The 24,615-nt window shown below is 37.3% G+C and overlaps 1 protein-coding gene across 12 annotated transcripts in view; it reads right to left on the bottom strand.

The window, feature by feature from the left end:
• Positions 1 to 24,157, bottom strand: part of LOC139114842 (uncharacterized) — a 73,679-nt gene extending 49,522 nt beyond the window's left edge. For 2 of the 12 annotated variants that reach the window (XR_011547970.1, XR_011547971.1), the window contains exons 1-3: positions 23,776 to 24,157; positions 22,890 to 23,100; positions 17,036 to 17,191 (exon numbers count right to left, since the gene is read on the bottom strand). Coding sequence is in view for 1 of the 12 variants with exons in the window: in XM_070676789.1 (XP_070532890.1) it covers positions 9,421 to 9,667; positions 9,901 to 10,116; positions 10,822 to 11,084 (726 nt within the window). In the remaining 11 variants the exon portion in view is untranslated. Of the gene's footprint in view, positions 1 to 644; positions 792 to 831; positions 6,826 to 7,548; positions 8,718 to 9,113; positions 10,117 to 10,821; positions 17,192 to 22,889; positions 23,101 to 23,775 lie in introns of those variants that run through there. The other 10 variants (XR_011547965.1, XR_011547966.1, XR_011547963.1 and 7 more) reach the window with 10 other exon arrangements.
• Between the last annotated feature and the right edge of the window lie 458 nt (positions 24,158 to 24,615).

Below are 24,615 nucleotides of genomic sequence, written 5' to 3'. Positions count from 1 at the left end.
AGTGAAAATACAAGATATAGTAATTTACTAAAGAGAAACCAGGAGGGTCATTTGTTTTCAGACTCGGTATGCTAAAACGAAAATATATCCTAGTTTGAAACATGTAAACACCACATTTCGCTTATTCCGCTATGTCCGTGACGGCACAACCTTACAGGGGCCCCCGACTCGTACTCCACAAATGTTACGATGCCCAAAAACAACCAAAAATTCTCGCAAATCGGGGTTGAACTTTCAGTTTCCACTATAAGAATCATTTCAATCGAAGTGTGGTAGAAATCAGGGGAACGGTTGTTTTTAATGCACGCCCAAGCCCTAATTGTAAAACAATGGCGTCGTCATCACGCGACTAACATTTTTCGAATGAACTCCGTGAATATTGAAAACACGATTACAGTCAATCCCTCGTAAATTTAGATACTCTTTTTAAAGTAGACCTTAATTAGGGCCCATACTGTATACTCGATGTGTGGTGAGATGCTGCCACACGTTTTGACACGACTTATCAGTGACGTGCTTTGGATAACCTTCGAGGCCGTTTCTTTCCGCACACAGCTTCTCACCTCTCATTCACTCACAGATATTATCAGTACACGCAAAGTTAACACATGCTCTAAATACGGATACAAAAATAAACCTCTTACCGAATGTCGTACTGGCTCCACTGGTGTGACTGTAGATAGACGTAGCAGGAACTGAATCTCGTAGCTACACACAGAAAGTCACACTCCAAACAGTGGCGGCGCTCTCACTTCCGTTTCACTTCTGCTCCCGCTTTCACACTCCAAACAATGGCGGCGCTCTCACTTCCGTTTCACTTCTGCTCCCGCTTTCACCACTGCCACCACCGGTGACAAAAATGTGGTGATTTACCACATTTTTACGAACTTCGCTTGATTGCAAATTTCAATAATGTCATGCTCTGTATGGCTATATTTAATTTCAAAGTCAAAGAATAAAGTATAAAAGATGTCTTTATGTTGGTTTTTGTCGTATATTTGCGAAAATCGTTGGACCTACTTTTCGTGGGTGAATGTGTCTGATACAATAACGTGAGTGAAGGGTGGCACGAAGCAGAAAACACTGAAACGGCACTTTCATTTTTCAACTTATTGCATAATAACACACTTTGGAAAGTGAGCAAGTACAATGAAACATGATCACATCTTGAACACTGCTACCAGGTAATGGCCAGCATTGAAATGAACTTTACGGGTGATAACATAAAAAAAGATTCTCATATAAGCTTTCGAAACTAGCAGCACTCACTGATGAGGAAAAAAAAAACTTTTGTGTCTTTGTGTAAATACATTTTGAACGACTTTATTTAAATTTTATTTCATTTCATTTAAATTTCTATCATTACTTTACTAAATAGCAAAAATGAAAGTTTCTAGCTCATGATACTCTCACAATGCCTCTGACACTTATTTAAATTACTGGTAAATAATCCGTGACATTTTGCGGCAAAACAATATATTAGACATAAGCTTATGGACATAGATTTATTGCTTAAATATCATTTTCCTTTCTTTTAAGTGCATCTGAACGACACGCTTTCAAAAACTTGTGGCACACCATTCTTTTTTTCGCCGTACACAATACGGCCAAATGATTATTTCAATATCGTTTTAACTGGATGAATACGTATATCATTTGATCCAGACATGTTATGTAAAGGGGTATAGTCGTCGGAGCTGCGCTTAAAGGTCGTATGGGATCCATACGACCAATGTAATCACTGTATCCAAGGTACGATGGTGATTGATGAAAGTTAAAACATATCTGTCATAATCTACATCGTATAATTTAAATGTTACAGCTATGATGATGAGATGCACCTAGATATCGTGCACGAAATACATTGTTTGTAGACAAGAAACTCGCACAGGCGCAGTTCCGACTACTGTTTCCCTTTGATTATATATTCGGTATTTCGGTATTTCTGTTTTTAGTCTAATACTAGATTTATCTATTGCTAGTACATTGTTGCATTCGATGATTTGGTGGGGATTTGGCCGAGGGGTGCATAGGGCTAAATTTATTACCAGGTGATTTGCTGACATAGTGGCAAAATATAAGAATACAAAAAATGTCGACAAATGTCAAAGTATTGAGGATTCATACAATCTTATGTAACTAGAGCCTTGTTGATGGCGGCATCTTATTTCGTTTGAATTCGGTCGTCATTTGCAGTTTCTTTGTGGATGGTTTTACTTCAAGCTATTTTCAAGTGTCAACCATGTAAAACTTGGTTTGGAAAAGGAAATTGGACGACTTTGAAATTCGTGATGTAAACTATCTCAGGATAATATTTCATTAGTCATAAAATGAGGGCTACTTATTTTTTTTTTGCCCGAGTAATATACCATATGTCGCTTGCCTTTTTTCCCTTCCCTCTAACTCTGAGCCTACATTGACCATTTTGCAATTGCCAGTCTCGAGGGAACGACATCGTGTCAATTGAGGCAAATGACACAGTAGCAGAGATGCTACGACTTGCACAAGAGGAAGTAGCAAATTTCAAATTACTTTAGGTGTATGGCTGTCGTCATCGGAATGTGATGTGATTGACATGTGTACGATTTGTTGATTATCAAAGGAGGGTTTCCAATATGAAAATAATGATGACAACGTCATTAATCTTTATCTATATCAAATAAAACTGCCTGCAGTCACGTTTTTGGGAGCCTTCAGTTCCGCAGTTATCATTATTTTCAAGGGATACAGTCTTTATTACAATACTGAGCATTCGTCCAATAGCGATATATGAGAATCGAATGTTCCTCAATGCAACATGTTATAGAAAAATCACATTTCCCAGAATACTTCAAATATAAATTATTAGGTTTAATATTCCAAAAACTGAATGGGCGCCAAATGTACCGCAAATGCTTTAGATTCTTAAACGTTACATTGAGGGTGTTTATTTTACAAAAAGGAAGCAAATTATGGCGATCAAGATTGTCCCGTATGCAAATCGTCATGCGAGATTTTAATGCATCAGTATATGCAGGGATTGACCGAAAATGCAAGTGTGAAAATCAAATAGGAAATTAGCTTATTGCCGAAATACCGATATGTTGATTTACCGATTTCAACTAGATATATCGATTTGCCGCAGAATATCACGAATATTCCTATTTCTCATCTTTAGTATAGACTTCATCCATCCTTGTTGGATGTGGTCTCAAGTTTCAAGACAATCAGATGAAAATGATGCAGAAAAGAGAGCAACAATTACGTCTGCTGCCACAGGATTACATCAGATGATAGAAAACTATATTCTTCCATTGTAATTTTCATGAAACTTGGCACATTACCCAGTCAAAACAGACCAGATTTCAATATGCTAGATATTAAGATAAACCCCACAAAAGGTTTCAAAAGTTATGTGAAAAATAGGCTTACTCGGCATTTTGTTATGTTATTGACAAAATTAAGAACCTTAATTATATTTTTAAAACTAGAGCGGTGGACTAATTTTTATTATTTACTTTGAAAATCCGCGTACTAAAACATGACATTTTCACTTTATTTATTGTGATTCTCAAAGACAAATATTTGTACATATGTACACATATTTTCTTGCTATTTCAAAGTTGCTGTCCCAACCTTCATCTACCAAGAGTGTTCCACGTCCTCTGATGTCAAGTTTACATGCGGATATACCACATGATTTTAAAATGCTTATTTGATCACGTTGAATTATATTCAACGGACATACGACTACGCTGCCGTCCCTTTAACAGAGTCATTTTTTTAGCTTCATCATCGGTGTCAAGAGAAGGAAAATGATACTTTTCCCGCAATCTGATCAAAATCAGATGTAGAGTACGGCGACGTCTTCTTATGCGTACGCGGTATCCTCTCGCTGTCGCCTCTCCCGTAGCTACAATGTCTCCTTCCCGGGGTCTCCTTTTGAGTTCCAAACACTTGGTAGCACTTCTGTCCTGGTTTTTACGTTTATACTTCGGTTGCGCGCGTCCAAAATTCGTGTTACCGCGGATTTAAAATCTACCGCTATGCTTGGTCCCGTAAATCTTGGTCAATGACGTCTTGATATGACATCATTGACCTCGCCTGACATATTACAAAAGAATGGCATAGCTAATATTCATACGCCTTTATTATGCAAAGTCACCGGTGGCAGTGGTGAAAGCGGGAGCAGAAGTGAAACGGAAGTGAGAGCGCCGCCACTGTTTGGAGTGTGACAGAAAGTATGGCTGCTCGATGCATGACACATACTAGTAGTTGTGAGAGCGAGGTTGAAAGGCCTTAACGATGCTGAAGTTGGACTCAGTTTCGGATTCGGTTTCGATTTTGGATTCGGTTTCGGATTCGAATAACAGAGAATAGTTTTATTTCCAGCTGATGTTATTATTTTTTCGAAGGATATGATAGCTACTGATACACAAGGAGATATTTTAACTAGATCACCCTACTCAGTAGCATGTATTTCATGACATAAATGTTTCACACATAATCATAATTTATACAGTTTAAAAAACAAAACACTTTAGGCAGTAGAGTAAGAAACTATAGTGCATGAATGCACCAGACAAAACTGCTGAAAAATTAGTCAAAAGTTACAACTTTTGAGCAATTATGGGCATTATGCAGTTTGGACTATTCAAGCTAACAGTACTTCGCACAATACAATGAAATGCATTCAATGCAATCTGATAGTTTAGTCCGGGAGTTTAGTATGGTACATTCAAAATGAAATCTATGGAGAACAACATCAATCAAAACATCAAAGTATTACAGCACATTAGCATCATACCATGTGACACACATTGTGACATATAAATATAAATATTTTTGTAAATGTCATTTTCCTTGCTCGACTCTTCCTTTCAATTTCAAATTAAAGTGCTTTGAAGTTTTCTGTAATTTCTATTTTTTGACTATTTTAATTGTGAACATACGCACACAATTTATACTTTAAAATATGCACAACATATGGCAGCAGTTATTCCAGTAAAAACTTGCTTTTGACGACAAGTATTTATCTTTGCATACAAAAGTACTGCGGACTATTTTATTTTCACTGGAATTTATTTTAGCTGAAAACAGATTGCTTGTGTCTTATTTTCACTTCGTCTAGTCTGATTGGATTTTATTATAGCTGAAAAAAAGTCAAGCGAAGGTAACGAAAATAAATTCCAAGTGAAAATAAAGTATTCCACAGTATAACTTACACGTCTGTTATAAGCCTGCCATCCAGTTGGAGTAATGAAATACCTTCAAACAAACATTTCCGAACTTTGTCTATAGAGGGCGCCCTTCAGAAAATCACTAGTTCTGCCAATTAAGCAGGACTATCCTTGATCTTTTAACCTCTGATACCTTTGAAAATTCATTTTTTCATTGTTCATTAAATATCATAGTGTATTTTGATGCCAGTTTTCCAGTATTTTACTGGAAAAGTAATGTTCATGACTTCAAGTTCCATGTTTGTCCTTTTTACAGTGGTTAAATTCTTTTCACGCACATTTTAATTTCAATTATCATTGAAGAAACATTTTTAAGTGAAATAAATTGAAAAATACAATTACATATTTCCTGAGTTGAACCTTTTTATGGTGCTGTTTCATCAGGCAGTGAGATGGAGTTAGGGCGAAAATTGTTCATTGATGTAAACAACCAGATACTCTTGAAATACTTCATATTTACAGACATCCATACATTCAGATCAGTACATCAATCATGCGCAAAGAAAAGCAAAACGACAATAATTTTAAATTCAACAAATTTATTACATTCAGATATCATTTACAAGATTGTCTCACTTTATTTACAAGAAATTGATATTTACAAATTGTTAGTTTCTACGCACTCTTTTATGGAATTTAGGTTTTTTATTTGTTGGATGAGAAGCAATGTGATGGTCATTCACCATACACTTTAACCTGTGAAGTTAATCTGGCATAGAATTGTACTTCATCATGGCCAGCTTAAAATGATGGTGAATGACTTCATCACCATTTTCTCCTAAAAATCCAAGACCCATCTTGGTTCTCTGAATTTGACTTAAAGCATGGCATTCAAGAATATGAAGCTTGGGAAATATTCGTTCCCCTGAGAATACTGTTCTGTAGTATTCTAGCAGGCCAGCAATGTTGATACCTGTAAGAGGAATGGAAATAACAATATATTTAGGAACATTAAACAATGTCAAAGTTGCTACAGCAAATTTGAGAGTATTGCATAATCTCCTCTGTTAATCAAAACAATAACTAGTTCAAAAAAAAGGATTGGAGTTGCTAATTGATGAACTTCAAAACTTAAAAACCTTTTTTCCAAAACTTCAGTAATAAAAGAAACAACTAGCAACACAAACATTCTTCTTATTCATGCACAAATTAAAATGGAGTGGTGAAGTGAATAAAAAACCACAGCCACATGTGACATGGCTGTGAAAAAACAAACTTGGATGTTCATCACTTGATCATGTATATCTTTCAACATGGCTTAACACCAGCCTGTTGGAAACTGCTGTTAAACAAAAGAAAATAGAAAAACAATATTAATCAATGATGTACTAATCATAGTAACAATGAATAATTTAATGAACACAATAAAAACAAACACTTTTACATATTAAGAATTTACAATATTTTAATCACCAAGCTCCTTTATCTCCTCATCAGACAGTTGCCTTGACACAGAATATATTCTGTGACAGTCAGCAAACAGGGTAAACAATGGCTTGAATCTAGTTGCAATCTCCTTGGCCTTGTTGATAAGTGGCCTGTCGTCATCTACAACATTTTCAGTAGCAGCTACCATGGAGTCAATAATAATGTTAATGTTTTGGGTCTGAAAACAAAGCCATATATTATGATTAGAAACACTCACTCAAGTGTTTAAACAGTTTCTCTCCAAACACAAAATTCTTACAATACATTGCTAATGCAAACTGATATTACTTCAACATCAGTATCTTGAAATTCAAATGAATCTGAATTTACTTCTGAAAAAAATAACAGTCAGTCAACAACATGCACACTTGTCTTAGTGGATAAGACAAGTAGGAACACTTTTACAAAACTGGTGATCATATAGGAGTACAAAGACATGCAAAATCTTGAATTATTCACAGTTCAAAAAGTTTCATCTTTGAGAAATTTGCTACTTGCATGTAAATAAGACTGGAGACTGAAATAGAGGGAATTAATATAACTGTCATGCAAACACTGACTATATATTTAAGGACCAGTAATGCTAATTTTTGATGATTTTGTCATTATTTGTGTATCAATTGTAACTTCTCATTTAACTCCAAAAGAAATGTTGAAATACACACTTTTAGGTTGTCAACACTATCTATATGTGTAAAAAGCACTGTCACTGTTTACTTTTCAATTCTGGTTTGGACAAGAATTCATTTGTCAACAATAACAGTGTACTTTACACATGTACAGTCTGAGTTGACAAGCTTAATACTGTGTATATCAACATGCTTTGGGGAGTAGATCAAGAAATAATAGTTGATATTTAAAACAAATATTGTTGAAAAATCAAAAGTTAGCAATACTGTCCCTTTGAAATGTTGCTGAACAATATCACTTGTGTACATGTGAGAGGGAGAAGAGAGAGCCACCAAAAAGCTTTGGTAAATGTCCATAGCTTTTATACAAGAATGACTGAAAAAAATATAAAATGTAGAGAAACTGAATATGAAATTCAATGATAGGGATTGAATGTATTAGGTGATGTATATTACAAAGGTAAGAAATACATTAAATGACATGAACCTTGCAGCACTTATCTACATGATTGCCAATGAAAGATTTGCCATGGTATGCTTGACGACAGACATGGATACTTGTAAGTGCCCTGTCAAGGGCTCTCACAGTATAGCCAGCTTCTTTCGGAAGTCTTTCTTTAAGTTTCTTAGCTTCTTCTCTCTGGTCAAAAAAGGGTAGAGAAGATAATAGTAAATGCAATGGAAAAATATCAAAACATTGGGCAAAAAAGTGAAAAGCAAAGTAGTAGAAAGCATTTAAACCTTTCTTCTAGCCTGCTCAAGTAGTGCATCTTTGGCTGCTGACTTAAATTCTCACGCAATGATTGCAGTGATGACTTGTCACCATCATCATCATCATCATCATCATCATCATCAGAATCTGAGTCATAGAACAGGTGCTCTATCTCTACTTCCATGGCTTGAACTTTGACCTCATCTTCTCTTGCCTCACTCTCTAACTTTGTGGCATCACGCAACATGGACAAGTAAGTGTCAAAATTTGCTGGTTTGAGGACAGGTTCATCAACACCCTCGCCACTCTCCAGGTGACAGAATATTTCAAGGTCCAACTTTGCACACTCATTCTCCAGTAAGTCATAGAACCTCTGGAAAAGTCCAAGGCTTATATGCAAGGCTGGAATGGCAACCTAAGAAACAGATTTATTTCCATTAGTGCTCTGAAAAAAATGGTGGTTTAATTAAAGGTACAAAGATAAATACATGTACATGATAAAAACAAAAGATACTCCTCTGCACACCCTGTGAATTGGTATTTCAAAGAGAGCCTTGTTGATGACATTGTTATATTGGGAAGCAGTACTACGTTTACTCCCAGCAGCAACATATTCTTCATGGTTTTCTTTAAGTTGGTCCAGAGTTCTGGCTGTCACTTCTGGTCTTTCACATGGTTCTTTCTGAGCATCTTCTTTTGACACTGTGCACCAAAGGCAGAAGTGTTTTCCTAAAAATTAAGACACAGAAATATTTAACTTTCGGAATGAAGGCAAAACGTTGCTATGCTTTCACAATGTTGAAAATAAAATTAAATACTGCCAATAATATAATGGATTTACATTATGTAACAGTTACAAATTTAATTTGGTGCTTTTTGAGAAAAACATATCTATATGTGTGTGTACATGTATTATACATATTATATGTATATATTTATATATATATGTGTGTGTGTGTACACACACACACTCACAAACACACACATATATGTTTACATGTAATTGTATGAATATATACGCACACACAAACGTGTTTGCACACACTATATGTGTGTGTGTGTGTACATATATATATATGTACACACACACACAGTGTGTGTAAACACATTTGTGTGTGTGTGCGTATATATATACAAACACATGTAAAAATATAGATGTGTGTGTTTCTGTGTATTTGTGTATAACATACCAACAAGAAAGACTTACCGCTTGCACCAGACAGGCCAAATATGGTTGTCAGATATTCATAGTCTCCTACCACAAACACTATCAGCTTTTTGTTCCTAATGCAAATAATATTCATGAGACACTACAATCTTTGTGAAAATATCTGATGTATGCTGTAATGAAAAGGTCAATGGCTGTCAATAAATAGTTGATGTAACACAGCAACAAAAGATCAAAACAACATCTTACGATATTACTATACACTTACTTCCACATTGTACCGCATAATGCATTGATTTGAGACAAATTGATTTTATATGCTGTTTCAATGTTGTGCCGTCTGTCAGGAGCCTGAAAAATGTTCCACACTATGGTGTTCTCTATTGAATTAGGGTGTGCAACATTACACAACTCAAAAACAGCTTTGGTACTACCACCACCCTTATCCCCGCCTATCTTCAACCAGATTTCATCAGAGGGTATGACACCGTGCCATGTTAGCTTTCCTTCTCTGAAAGAATAATCAAAGTGTTAACAAAACAGTGCAATTTTTGAAATACATTTCATTTACACAATATACTCGTCTGAAAGAAGCACTGGATACTGATGGATGTGAAAAAAAGCATACATGAAGTAAGTTAGGTGTTACTATTGGCTGTGATTAAACATGTGTAGACATACTGTGCTGTAAGGAAAACAATTCCAATAAAGGATATCTTATTAAGGCTAACACTTTATGTGTACCTTTCCAACAAGTCCAACCTCTGGAGAACTGTAGAGGATATATCCTCCAGGCAAACACAGGAAGCAAGACGGACCTCAGTCGCCAACTTTCCATCGGGGCCTTTGACAGTGAAGGTAAACGGCAACTGTTCTGCAACCAATGGCGATGTCATACCTTTTGCTTTTTCTCGGTCTTTGGATTCACTGTCTAATGAAACATTCCAGTTTCTGAGCCATCTGAAAAAAATGATATGCACACATTTACCATTACTCAAACAACAATTTGGATGAGCACCCCAATAAAGAAGTGATATTGCTACAAACTGATGTCGCCATAACAGACATAAACAAGACTCAATAGTCAACAATGGCGGCACTCATTGACAATGAATGAATTCAGTGTACCACTTCTGGAATGTTACCTTCGGATTCCAATCAAATATTGCTACAAAATTTTGGACAGTTATACCAAAATGTGTCTTTGTATGCCGCATTTCATCAGTTGTTCACAGAACTAGATAATTTTCTATGATGTTCAGTTCCTCAAGGGCCAATAACAAAGATCACCATCAAAGTACAGAAAGAAATTATCTATTTAAATGTGAGGGATGATGGAGTGTAACATATATGCAGTATAACATTCTGTTCCAAGGATATTAATCAGTTGCCAAATTCCAGATAGTGAACAAGTGACAGACACAACAATTAATGTTTAACTGCATATTGATTCATACAAATTGAAATTCAAAATTTCAAACTTATTTCAGACATTCAAAAAATGATTGATATCACTCATCAATTGGCTTTTATGCAGTTGTCCAATCCTAACTGCTCAAATTGACATATATCATATAACATGCCAACTTGTACAGATTGTATGCAATAAGTACAGAGACAATATTTTACAGAGCAAGCCACTTACATTAAATATTTTATACATACCTTCTAAGATGTCTCAGTTTATTCCATGAGAGGGCAAGGTTTGCTTTAAGGAGCAGCCCAGCCCCACTCGGAATACCAGGACGCAAGCCAACTCCTTTGAGCAGATTTTCTTTTTCTTCTTCGTTCAACCTACCAAACTCTCTTTGCATCTGGCTTGATGTTGCCCCACCAGAGACACTCTCTCGTCTTATCAAGAAGTCTAGCTCTTCTGGCTTGTGTCCGTGATGCAACCTGTGATGAGTCCTTACGTGCTTGGGGAACATACATCATATGTAGAGGCTATTAACAAAAAGAATGTTTATTTTTATAAACAGCTGATTTTGTTGAACTTCAATTTCAGTATACAGACTGAAACATCTAGTACTCAACTTGTCAATATTGCCTGTATATGATACACATGACATGTATTGTTGTTGTTTACATTTACTTGACTGAAGTTTAAAATTCAGTGGTAAACAACAACAATACCCTCAATCCACAGATATTGTGTGTTGACCTGATTACTGGGATCTACAGGTGCAAACAAGAAATTAAAAGTGATGGATAGATCTCAAATGATAAAAAGGCCTTACTTTGATAATTACTTCTATTAGAATGTATGTCAACACACAGGGAAAATTTGATGAGTCAGATAGATTACCTTGTTAAGGGGGGTTTACACGTGGGAGTTAAGTCCGGAGTAGACACCGGAATAAATATAAACCTGTGTCAGTTGGACGTGTGAACAGACAACACCGAACTAACAAAGAACTAAATTAATTCGGTGTCAGAGGGCTGGTCCAGGTTCGGTGCTCCGTACTAAACAATGGCCTATTTACACGTGTGACCAGAACACCGAACTAAACGCCGAACTATATCCCGTCTTCGGTTCGGTCATTACCACAATGGACGGTGTTCAAGTAAGAAGCTGTCGCGATCGCGGCAACAATTGGTCACAGGAAGAGATCAGGCTACTAATTTCAATCTGGAGAGACGAAAACGTCATCCGTATGATGGACGGCACGTCGAGGGATCGGCAAGTGTATGAAGACGTCGCTGCCAAGGCCAGGGAGAAGGGACTCGAGAGGACAGCGGAACAATGCCACAACAAAATCAAACGGTTGCGAGCTCAGTTCAAGTCCGTGTCCGACAACAACCGTCATAGTGGCAGAGCTAGAAAAACGATGCCATTTTACGATGAGTTGTTAGTAAAGGGAAAGCAACTGATAGTAAAGGGAAAGCAACTCCACACATCGTTCATATTTGGGTTGTTTGCGTTTTGTGTATGATATTGTGTATAATATAAGTGTACATCATGTTTGGCTGTTTTATGTAAAATGTCGCTTAGCCATGGCGGGTACGATATAGTGGGAATAGAAACCGTATGTCGCCTGTATACGGTAGTATGGTTACAGAAAGTATCCGATGAAGTCTGGCGCTTATAAGTGTGTCGCCTATATTTCTGTTCCATCTATATGCGATTATTGGTTGGTTTTGGAACAGTTTTTTTAGTGTTTCGTCTTTTTCAAGTTCACTCCAGTTTTATGTCAGGGCCTTCTTGATTTTCGTCGTGTCGATGTACGGGCTATACGTTGTTATGAAGACTATTGTATTGTTGGTGGCGTTATTGGTTTCTTTTTGTTGTTCAAGCAGTCTTTTCCTGCTTTTATGATCTGTCTCTCTGATAATGCGTTCTATTTCATTTTTTTTATATTGTCGATCTTGTAATTTTTCACTAATTTTTTTTCACTAAATTGTGTGACTTTCTGTGTAAAATCGGTTTCGTTGTTACGTGTTCTGATGTATGGTAATGTTTCACCTTTGATCAGACCGTTGAATGTTGCTGCCAGATGGCATGAGTTTCTTTGTAAGAACTGGAAAATATCTGTTGGTTTTGTGTGTGTCTTGATGTCGAGAATATTCTCTTTGTTGTACCGACGACGTTTGTAGATAGTCAGGTCTAAATATGTGATTTCTTGAGAGGAGCTTTCAAACGAAAAGTTGAAAGTAGGATGCATTTTGTTGATGTTTGATATGAATTCATTGAGTTCGTGTTGTATTCCGATGAAAATCAGAAAAACATCGTCCCTGAACCTCAGCCAGGTCGGTATTTGTTGTTTGCGTTTCAGTATTATTCTCATTTCTGTCTCGTGAAATGAAGGCCTAATATCTGCTATTTCTGGCGAACAACCCATCGAGATTATTTCCGTATAAGAGCATCCCCATATTTGCCGGTAGAATTCATCGTTGAATTCAAATGTGTTGTTTATTAAGATTACTTCTAGCAGAGCTATCATGTATTTCGTTGTTGGTTACTTGATTATGTAATTGTTTGATGATCTTTCCTGATTTAATGCTCTGCCAACTGATTCAATTGCCTCATAATGTGGTGTATTCGTGTTCATGGAAATCCAGTGTTACTAGTGTCGCATTGGCCGGAACTTTGATTGTCTCAATTTTCCGTATAAGAGTCTGTATTGTAGGTGTCTGTCTAGGTGTTTCATCTTAACATGAAATGGATAATGACATCAGACGGGGCGAGGCCAACAATATTCTCTCCTAGTAAATTTCCTGGCCGAAGGCGTCTCGATTGGTTGACAGAACACAAAAAGAGCGTAGACAGCAGCTACATGATGTGTGGGTCCGCCATTGCAAGCAAGCGATTGTTCTCTAGCCCAGATATTGCTGAGGGCGCTTGACCCGAACTAAATTCATACCTTGTATATGACGTGTAAACGTGAGATCGCTTAGATCACTGATAAAGAATATTTACAGAACGACTAATCAGATTCCCTCAGATTTAAAAAAATACACGTGTAAACCCACCTTTAAGCAAAGCAGGACGTCTATTATCATGAGTCAATTTTCCTCTGAAAACAGCTACTTATAGTATTGTATTGTTTATATTTAAATGAGCAACACTGAGTACTCACCTGAGCTTTTGTTTTGAATGACATTATATTACAGTCCCCTTCTTAAAAGATGGTGTTCGTTCTATTTTTGTTTTTATTATTTTGGTCGCAATGTCCTCAAACCCTGCCAATGTATCAATCTGGCCAGTTGTGTGAAGGAGTGTGTTCATGGCTTCTTGAGATGTGATTTTGCTGGGAGGATGTACCATGTCTTGAGTCTTGCTATGGGTATGTTGTTCTGATGCTGGTAGTGGTTGCTGTGCCTGACATTCATCTTGCTTGTGATCTTGTGAGTAATCATGGTCATGTGCAATGCCAATGTAGTCGCATTTATCAACATGGTGCCTAAGATCTTTCAAAAGCAGCTCTTCATTACACCCACTACCAACAAAGTCACAAGTGACCTTCATTGAACTGAGCACATTACTCATGACTAGCGGTATAGCCACTATCATGCCGTCACATACATCCAATCTGCACACTGGACAGTTTGCCACAACATTAAACCATTGGCTCAAGCATCCTGAACAGAACGTGTGGGGACCTTTACAAAGTATTTGTACTGGCTCGTCAACAACGTCCTTGCAGATAGGGCACTCGAATTCCTTAGAAAATTGATCTTTGAAACGGTATGCGTTAAGGGGTTTTATGGCAGAATACTTTTTCCCAGCGACTTTTTGTATTGTGTTGCCCAAATTACTTTGGTTGGAATTTGATTGCTGATTTGACAATTTGTCAGTGTCACTGAGATCTAAAGTTTTGGCAGTGGATGGTTGGGAATTGTCAACTCTCCTACCTCTCTTTGGTTTCTTTGGCCTACCGCCCTGGCTCACAGCACAAACGCGACACTTTCCACTACGTGCATGTTTTTCCCAATGGAAAACAGATATTCTTGGCCGGTATCCCTTTGTTGCACTTTTAGCATAGTCTACACTACGCTTGCAATCACGACAAATGATTGTGGATGTACGTCTGGAACATCCGAATGTACATCGATGCCAAAATACTCCTGCAGTTTATCAGCATATATACTGCACTTGTAACTTCCGTCCAACAATCGTTTGCAGCATACTCGACAACGGTTCGATACAAAGTTCAAATGGAAATCCAAGCTTTTCGAGAACGACATGATGAGCAGAAATTCGCTTCCGTTGTTTGAATTTGGGCGCTAAAAATGCAAAAAAGGGACGCGGTCACCTTAGCGACACTACTCGGAAATCTCAATTCCCCCGCAATCGGGTAAATTCCCCTGACGAAACCACACTTCCACACGTTAGTACATAAAATAAGGTCATATAGAAAACTGGTTTCGAATCCATTAAAACTGATTTATTGGACTTCCATACACGAAAAACATGTACAGCAACAGAAAATCTCACCTCGCATTATGAAATAGGCAAGAAACATTTGCCACCACGCTCCGTCCGATCTTGACGTCTTTGCACGATCGGCGTCGACTCCACCTCCATTGAAATGCAGCGAAAATGATGTTGGGAGTCCTCGGCAGATTCCGACAATTGTGAAATTCTCCGATTATGCCTATATATGGACGTTAACCCCATCATTTATGGCGAAGGTCGAGAACATTCGATCGGGCAGTCGCCATGAGGTTATGTCTCGCGGCAAGTAACGCGTTCGCCGAGATCTCGTTCGTTATTTCTCTACTCCAACTGAATGTCCCGATACAGCTATACGATAACGGCCGCGCTTAATCGGCTGAAAATATAAAAGTTCTTTCAGTCACTCGAATCCGAAAGCGAATCCGAAACCAAATCCGAAACCGAGTCTAACTTCAGCATCGTAAGGCCTTACTGGTTCTGACCACTAGATGGCGCCGCAAACACAACTTTACGAACCCCTTACTGCTAACGTACACTCCTATGAGAAAACCCACTGAACACATTTTTTATTTTATTGAAAAAAAATAATTAATTAACCAAACTTACTAAACTTTTACCATAGTTATGCTATAGGGTAATTAAGTATGTGTACAGTCACATCAAAGTTGGTTCAATATTTCTTGAGATATAGCCCTATGGCAAAAAAGTCATAAAATATGCAAATGAGCAATTAATTAATAAGCCACACCCACCAAAATCTAATCAGATCTAAGTCTCATCATGATAATACCAAATACCAAATTGCATGACATTGGACCTAAGGGTTCTTAAGTTATGAGTGGAACAAAATCTGTCTACGGACGGACGGACGGACGGATGGACAGACGGACAGACGGACGGACAGACGGACACACACACAGACATTGTGGCGACATAGGACACCTTTGGTGCTTCGCACCACGGTGTCCAAAAATGAGTCAAATTGAAGAAAAGTTGAGATGCTGTGTGTCACCGCATGCATGAACAGGTTATAACTAAAAAGTCAGCAGTAAGAAGTATAGCGCCCTCTATGGTCGTATGTCTTTCTCAATTCCTGATTATACTCTGATGTGAGTCAGTGAGAAGACAATGAAAACAACAATGGCTAACTACTTGCCCATTGATCGTTTGATCGGCACATAGTATGAATGCAGAGACTTACAGAAATGACATTTTCGGATATTTTTTTACCGAAAACTACAGGGAAATATGTTATCGCCTGTCATTCAGCTTAAGCGACATGTATGAGATGGAAAAAGAACAGCCAATGACCCAGTTGTGGTTTAGTCTCCATGGATACCAGTGCAATCTGATGTTCATGTTTTGATAGTGGTAAAGTTCGAAAGCGGAACTTGAGACACTGTATCAATGGCTACATTATTTAAAATTCCAGCTTTAGCATATTGTTAGACATGCTGCAGTGACAATCAATCTTGATCACAACCAAACACAATCGTTTGATTGGCACAAATTTTCATGGCTTTAAACCCAATAATTCAGACCAAATCATGTCCAAGGGAACAAATATTTCAAATTCTGAGTCAGAACCTGTGGGTGACAAATCCACAGAAGATGGAGAGCAGCCGAGCTCATCACAGGCTGTCAAACTTCATGATATCAATGTTACAACGGGTGCTGCATGCGACATAGATGACACAACTTAACTTGGTGATGATTGTGATGTATTGGTAAGCACAAAGCAAAATCAACATCATCAGCTACTACCCCCTAAAATGTTAAGTCTGCCCCTAATTTTGATGAATGGGGCACAAAGTGCCCTTTCAACTTAACATAAAACACTGCTCTATAACATCCTTTTCTAAATCTTTGAGGTTTTAGAGAGTGTATATCACTGAACAGATTTCTGAACTTCCTTGGACCTGGATAGATGATTCACTCTTACAATGTGACAAAAAAGTTTGCTACATGTACATGTGTACTCACATTGTGAGCATGTAGGACCAGTCCAGCAACCTATACACTGCCAAATGTACGTGTATCTCTTGTAGAGTCTGTGGTGATGGATTTACAGAAAACATGCAGTCACCATTCTGGCAGGGATTGGTCAGGCTGCAAGGATTGACAATTAAGTATATTATCCTATGGAGAAAAACAAAATATCCTGATATGAATGAGCATTTGGTCATTTAAAACTTAATGGATATACAGTATATCACAGATATTCTCAAAGATCCTGTCAGTAAATGAATACAGAGGTCACTGGAGACCTTTAGTCCCAACAACTCTTTTGTAGACATGGTTTAAACAAAATCCACAGATTTTAATCGTACGTTTTGATCCAATAGATGGATTTTCAAATAAAAAAAATACAATGTAAGAAGAGGAGGGGCTTATACATGAACAGAGGGTTATACTTGGATGAATGCAGAAGTAAAGATGGGAGCTAGGTCAAAACTACAAAAAAGAAACCTTTTTCCTTTTTTTTTTGTTGTGGAATATATGTTTATTCATGTCATCTAGTCAATTCCAGACTTAGTCAATTCATCATTGTTAAAGTTTACCAACATCACAAAAATATCGCCCTGTCCCTGTTGGTGACATTAGTTTTTCCCAGCACAGGAATAGACAATTCTAAAGGGTCCTCGAAATCCTACAGCCAATGAGAGGTATCCATCAGTATACAATATATAATTAGTATATTAGACCTTTGAGTTTGACCTCCGTATATCTTGTACAAGACAAATTATTGTGACAGTAATCTGAAAACTAGTAATACTTCATTCAACATCACTTCAAACTCTTTTTTTGTCATTTGTGCATTTGTGTAATACTGAGTTGTCACTTTTCAGCTATATTTGGAAAAATTGACTGTTTGACACCCTCCACAAATGTGACCCATGTACTTGCATGCAGACACTCGGGAAAGAAGTCTCAGTATTTTTGTATTAGTCAGCCTACACATTGCCTCATCAATGAGCTCACATGACCAAAACTAATTTGCATAACAATAGTTTAGCATAGCTAACAAATGCTAAATTTATCGATGGAAACTGACTAAAAACAACAAATGTCAAATTCTAAAGATGTACATCTGTAATATATCTCATAATAATTTTTTTGTAGTTTTAGTCAACGTTCTCTTGTTTTCAACGCTGGTATGGAATTTTTTGCAAGGTCGGGTCTCAATGACAGCCATTAGCCGAGCGTAATGAAATCCGTTGTGCAGACGCCATTTTATTTTATCAACTTCAATACGCACACGTTTTTAGAGGTGAAACGTTGTCTGTCAATTTGCTTCAAATCGATATCAATGTAATAATTAAATTACCGGTACTACCGGTATTTCAATGCTAAGAGTTATTTTTTGAATGCAGTGAGTATTTTGAAGTCGATCTGTTTGTCCGCTGTACTACCGCCACGGCATTGAAAGCTATGTGTGATGTAAACAAATACGCGCACACAACATGTTGACCCCATTGAGATAGTATTTCTCGGTTTGAAGGTTGGACAGAATCTTGTCTAACAATGAATTGGTCTCATTTAGTTTGTGCAGCTGAATCCTGATGGTTATGGCAAAATCTTGCATGGTTGGTCGCAGATGAACTCTAGAACATCTAAAAATTGTACTTACGCACTGAAGTTGTGTGGGATGGCAAACCCGGAAGTGTTCGAATTTGCATACTGTAATGGCGAAGCTCTGAATTACGTACTAGAAAATGTTATGTATACACTTATTTGTAAGTTGCTACAGACAACATGTTTCATTTATTTCTCATTTATTTCCATTTCTAGGGTTCACTTTGGATACAATCAGCCAGACAATGGTGGCCCAGCCCCAAATGCATTTAGATTCCGGCTGACCAGACGGGGAGTGCACACAATGACTCGAGCACACAATTTTTTTATGCTGTTTTTCACCGTGGAGGTGATTGACCGTATATGTGAATATACAAACATATACGGCCATCACAATGTCATCTCAAACCCAAGGTATGGAGAAGCTGATGGCAGTTGGAGTGACCTTACACCAGATGAGTTGTACAAGTTCATCGGGTTGCTGATTTTTATGGGTCTGGTAAGGCTACCAAACTACGACTCTAATTGGAGTGTCCAGTCTTTATACAGCGGCTGCTGGGCAAGATCCTTCATACCATCTCGCCAACGATTTAAAGCTATATGGCTTTCTTGAAAATCAGTCACCCAGATCATGAAGATGCAGAGAACAGACAATCTAAAGTTGAGGAACTGTACACACATATGAAACACATTTGTAAACAATATTTTCAGCCAGTGTCTGTGGATGAACGTGTGGTGGCTGCAAAAGGTAGGGTCCCTGTGAGGCAATTTATGAGGCACAAACCAAAGAGATTTGGAATTAAGTTAAGGGTACTTGCAGATGCTGCAACAGGTTATACCTTTGAATTTGATATTTATTTAGGGAAGAGGGGAACAAACACATCAAGGAATGGGTTTGGATATGATGTAGTCATGGGTCTTTGTAGGGATTTGTATAATAATGGTTACCATGTTTATTTTGACAATTTTTATACTTCCCCAGTGTTATTGCATGATTTGAGGGAACAAAGTGTTCTTGCGTGTTGGACAATAACAAAAAATCGACGGGGTTTTCCAGTTTGTATGAAGGATGTCAGGTGGGAAAGGACTGCAGAAAGGGGATCAATGCGATGGTACAGGGATGAAAACAATATGCTTACTTTGCAATGGAAAGACAGTAGGGCTGTGTGTATCATGTCGACCATCCATACTGCATCTGAACATACCACAGTACAGAGACGTACAAAATCTAAGGAGGGAATGTTTCAGAGAATTGAAGTGAACCAGCCAGTTGCAATAAGAGACTATAATAAGTTTAAGTACATGGGGGTGTTGATTTATCAGATCAGCTGATAGGCATGTATTGAGTTGTGCATAAATGTACAAAATGGTGGAAAGAATTATTCTTTCATTTTATTGACATAGCTGTCGTAAATTCTTTCAAATTATTTCAACAGTTTCGGGAGGAGTTCCCAGAATATGATGAATTGAGGAGACCCCAGGGTTATAGTCAACTTGACTTTAGGGAAGAACTGATAAGACAGCTTGCAGGCTTTGAGAAAAATTCAGAGAATCCCATATTACCAAGACTTAACACGAATAATAATGTTAATAATATTAATAATAAATGCATTTGCCATTTATTGAAAATATAAGAAAAAACTGTAGACACTGCTATGCTTCACAGGGCAGGGAAATAAAATGTCAAACTAAGTGCACTATGTGCAATATCCATCTTTGCCTCACAGCTGAAAGAGGGAGCATCATTTAAATATGTAAATAAATAAATTATAAAGATAATAAAATTTGGGGAAAAGTTTCATATACCATAATGATACTGGTATGTTCAAATGTGATATGGATGATTGACATGATCCGGAGTTCTTTGAAATACGTTTTGATTTGGAATTCAAAATTTATTATACAACTCTTCTGATGTAAGATCATAGTTGATCTGCAAGTTGATCTTACAATACAAATTATTGTTTTGAAAGCAGTGAAATATATTGTGATGTTGTTCAAAATTTATTGTACAACTCTTCTGATGTAAGATCATAGTTGATCTGCAAGTTGAACTAACAATACAATTTATAGTTTGAAAGCAGTGAAACATATTTTGATGTAGTTCAAAATTTATTGTACAACTCTTCTGATGTAAGGTCATAGTTCATCTGCCACAGACACACAAGCCCAACTGCCAATAAAATTTATAGTTTGAAAGCAGTGAAATATGTTTTGATGCAGTTAAAAGTTTATTGTACAACTCTTCTGATGTAAGGTCATAGGTCATCTGAAAGCCCATAACTGACAAAACAAATCATAGTTTGAACGCAGTGAAATATGTTTTGATGTAGATTTGATAATGTACTAACACTGAATCAAGCTATCATACATGTGTACAGGTCATAATTTCAACAAACTGTATATTTTATAGTTATTTGCTGGTCATCCTTATATGTGTGAAACATTTGCCAGTTCAACATGCAAATATTTATGTCAAGATTGAACAGAGGAGTCTTTGAATTCCAGATATGAATATTGATGTATAAGTTCCAGTCTTATTTACATTCCTCAATTGCCATTTCATTTACTTATTATTGAATTTCAACATTGAAACACATTCTTATGTTCCAATTTGCACCTATACTGGTGAAGGATACTTCACCTCAGGGATTTCGAAGCAGTTCTCTTATAAAAGACTTTCAGCCAATTTCAAGTTTTACAACTGCAGCAAAATGAGTGTAAGTTCATTGTTAAATTGTGTTTGCATGGACATGCATGTTAGAAATAAGGACATAGTCCCATGAACGTGCCAATTTTGGATAATGAATCATTGTAAATATTTAATATTTTTAGATCTTTTCTCAGGAAAACAAATACATTGTTCATATCATAAGGAAAACAAAGAAATATTATAAGATATTCTTTCTTATTTTAATGAGAAAAGCGAAGTGTCATGTTTCTGTTTCCACTTTTACCAGAGTGGTGCATTAAACTTACCTTTCTCCTTTTATAAAATGTATACCATAGTCTGTGTATGTATATATGTGTACATGTATATGTACAAATGTTTGTGTACTTATAGGGTTTGTGAGTTGACATAACTGTGCTTAAATTTTTGTTATGTCATATAAGTATTTGAATAAACAAACAAAACCTATACTCTTTGATATCGAGATGCTCTCCTGGAAAGGGCGACTGCATCTCAACCTATTCCTCAGATAGTGCAAAACAAATTTGCATATAATTTGCATAGAATAATTAAAAGTGCATATCATAAGGACAGAATGTAAAACAAAATACAACTATTGTGAACACTTATATGATAAATTATTGAAACGGGGCAATATGTCACAGAAAAAAGCAAACCGTCATGTCAAAAACATGTCGCAGTTGGCCAAGACTGCTTGACATCCGCTTTTGCCCTGCTTTTATACATTTCAAAAATTACCTATAACTTTTACATTATTTAATATTTTCTTCTCAAATTTTCTCCAAGTTATTTCATGATGTGCATACATTTTATCACAGATCGCTTTTGATTTAAATAACATGTAGAAAATGTGCAAAAATGTCTTTTTCCAGAATTCAGGTAAAAATGGTGGCCATATTGGAATGATTTGCATGAATATTTACATATATTTGCATACATTTACATATTTTGGGGGACTTTACTACATATTATGAAAGGGCATGACAAGACAAACTCAATGATATATAATAAACCCTGCACATATACTTGGAATAGTTTATCACTCCTGAGGTGTTATGTATTTCCCATCTTTTACCATAGCTAATGTATGTGGCTGTGAAAGGGTTAAAGGCGGAGCCTCCCTTTAAAAGGGCGCCAACCTATGGCGGCGTTCACTGTGTAAGTGGACACCAAACAGGCAACATGAGGGCACACGCTCCAGAAAATGCCAATTTTTAGTTTTTTCCGACCGCAAAAACGCTGACAGACTGCCAAGCGGTCAGCAAGAAGTTGCTGCCGATCGAACTCTGTGGTTATATTCAAATTCTAACGTGACTGGAAGACGTTTTTAAGGAAATTCGAGTGTGGTGCTGGGGAATAAATGACCGTTGGCAATTTGAACCGACCGTCAATCAAACGGTTATATAAGCTCTATTTGCAGGATTAGCAAAAGGTGACAAAAGATTGAAATCAGTTTTTGTAATTAATGTAACAGAAATCAAACATCGTACTGGCCATGTGTTTGACTGGGAGGAGAACTCCACTAATGCGAAAACCTGGGATTGAAAAGTGCGGCTTTAAACCTCTTACCTGCCATTGCTTGACATCATCCACAGATTTGTCCAGTGTGTCTTTCATTTCTTTGACTGGTGAGATGACTTTAGTCCAACTCTGCATCAGATCGTCAAGGTCACGTTTCAAAGTCTCAGCTCTCTGTTGAGAGGTTGAGTTCTTCACAAAGTCAGTACATGTTATACAATGTAAGGGTTGATTGCTGTCATAGAATGGTCTGGTGCAACTCCTATCCAACAGAAAAAGTTAAATGTATGAAATTTAATTTGGCATTGGAAAATGAAGAGTTTTAAGCCTAGGTAAGAGACAGGCAAAATCAGTATAAAGTAAAAAACAAAACAAAATTAATAAAGAAAAAAAGCGTACATGAAGTAGAAGAATGCAATAATTACCATTTACAGCATCTTACTGATATTTTTCTCTCATATTTTTTTATAACTATTAAAAAACACATTTTCATTCATTTATCACTTCTGACTCTACTTTGTTGCAGCTTACAATTTTCCATCAGTCAGCTGTGCAGAATGATTGGAGTCCAAGCTAAGCACGGCCGTCAGTAAGCTGTATTCAGTATAACTGGAGTCCTAAGGCGAGCTGCAGTATTCTCAAGCATACGCCGAGGAGCCATAGCTACTCTGTGGGTATGGAAGTCTGCTTGATTGATCGTCTGCTCCATCAATCGATCTTGAACTCGGTATTCTGCCCTCTGTCCTAACTAAATATTACTTTAAAGCCTAAAGCACAGAGTACGCGTTTGAGGAGAGTAGACTAACTAGCCGACAAGCGGCTGCGTCAGGAGCATCTGCTGTGAAATTTTACTGTCTAACTCTGAGAGCGATGGCCCAGATATTAATTTTAAACTGAGCATTATATTGCCACAAAGGAAACTGTTATTGTGACTCACCTTCGACTCCTAATTGGTCGCACGATATATCTAAAATGATTCCACATTAAAAATGAAATATGTTCGGGAGGTAACTTGGATCGTTCCTAGCCATATCCGAAACGCAGTGCACTGTATATACACTTGAATATCGTCAATATGCACCGCCATCTTGTCCGTCACTCACAGTGCAGAGGTAGCCCGGCATGCAGTGGATCTGATGAAGCCTGCAGTTTTCGTCAGTTCCTTGCAAGTCTCTGGCTCAGAAAACAATTATCCTTCACAGAGAAATGTTCCGTGGATACTTTCAGTGATACGTTCCAACTTAACAGTAATCACTGACTCTGAAAGATAAACGACGTTCACATCGAGCCCTAGGGCCATACATCGCGTAAATTTTGCTTGTGGACGGTAATTACTATGTCTGACGCCTTGGAAAAATTTACACTAATAGTATTCTTTAGCGCCCTCTATATCTTAACGAAAGTGCATCTCGCCGTATGAATGCAGTCGTCCTGTGTACCAGTAGAAACTGAGGAACTGGTCAGTTTCTTTCGCATTGGAGCGGTGAATTCATGGGGGGGGGGGGGGTCACCCTTTTTTAACTTTGGTGTTGGGGTCACCATGTCTTTGAAACGCCCAATAGAGGTCAGAGTGTTTTTGAATTTCCACACGGGCCTATACTTTTCTAAAATGCACCGTGTCAGCAGCAAATTTCATCATTCAGTTGCATTTTTCGGTGCGCCCTTGGGGCGTGTTACTTTAATAATCAGACATATTTTTCAGACCTACATATATCAGAGATATTGTATATTCAATATTTTACAATGGGCTCTTCGGGCGCATTGGGGACTGGTCAGT

This window comes from Ptychodera flava, chromosome 16 (assembly GCF_041260155.1).
Source record: "Ptychodera flava strain L36383 chromosome 16, AS_Pfla_20210202, whole genome shotgun sequence".
Classification (NCBI taxonomy): Eukaryota; Metazoa; Hemichordata; class Enteropneusta; family Ptychoderidae; genus Ptychodera; species Ptychodera flava.
Note: the sequence above shows the minus strand (reverse complement) of the source record. Positions and strands in the feature narration are given on the sequence as shown.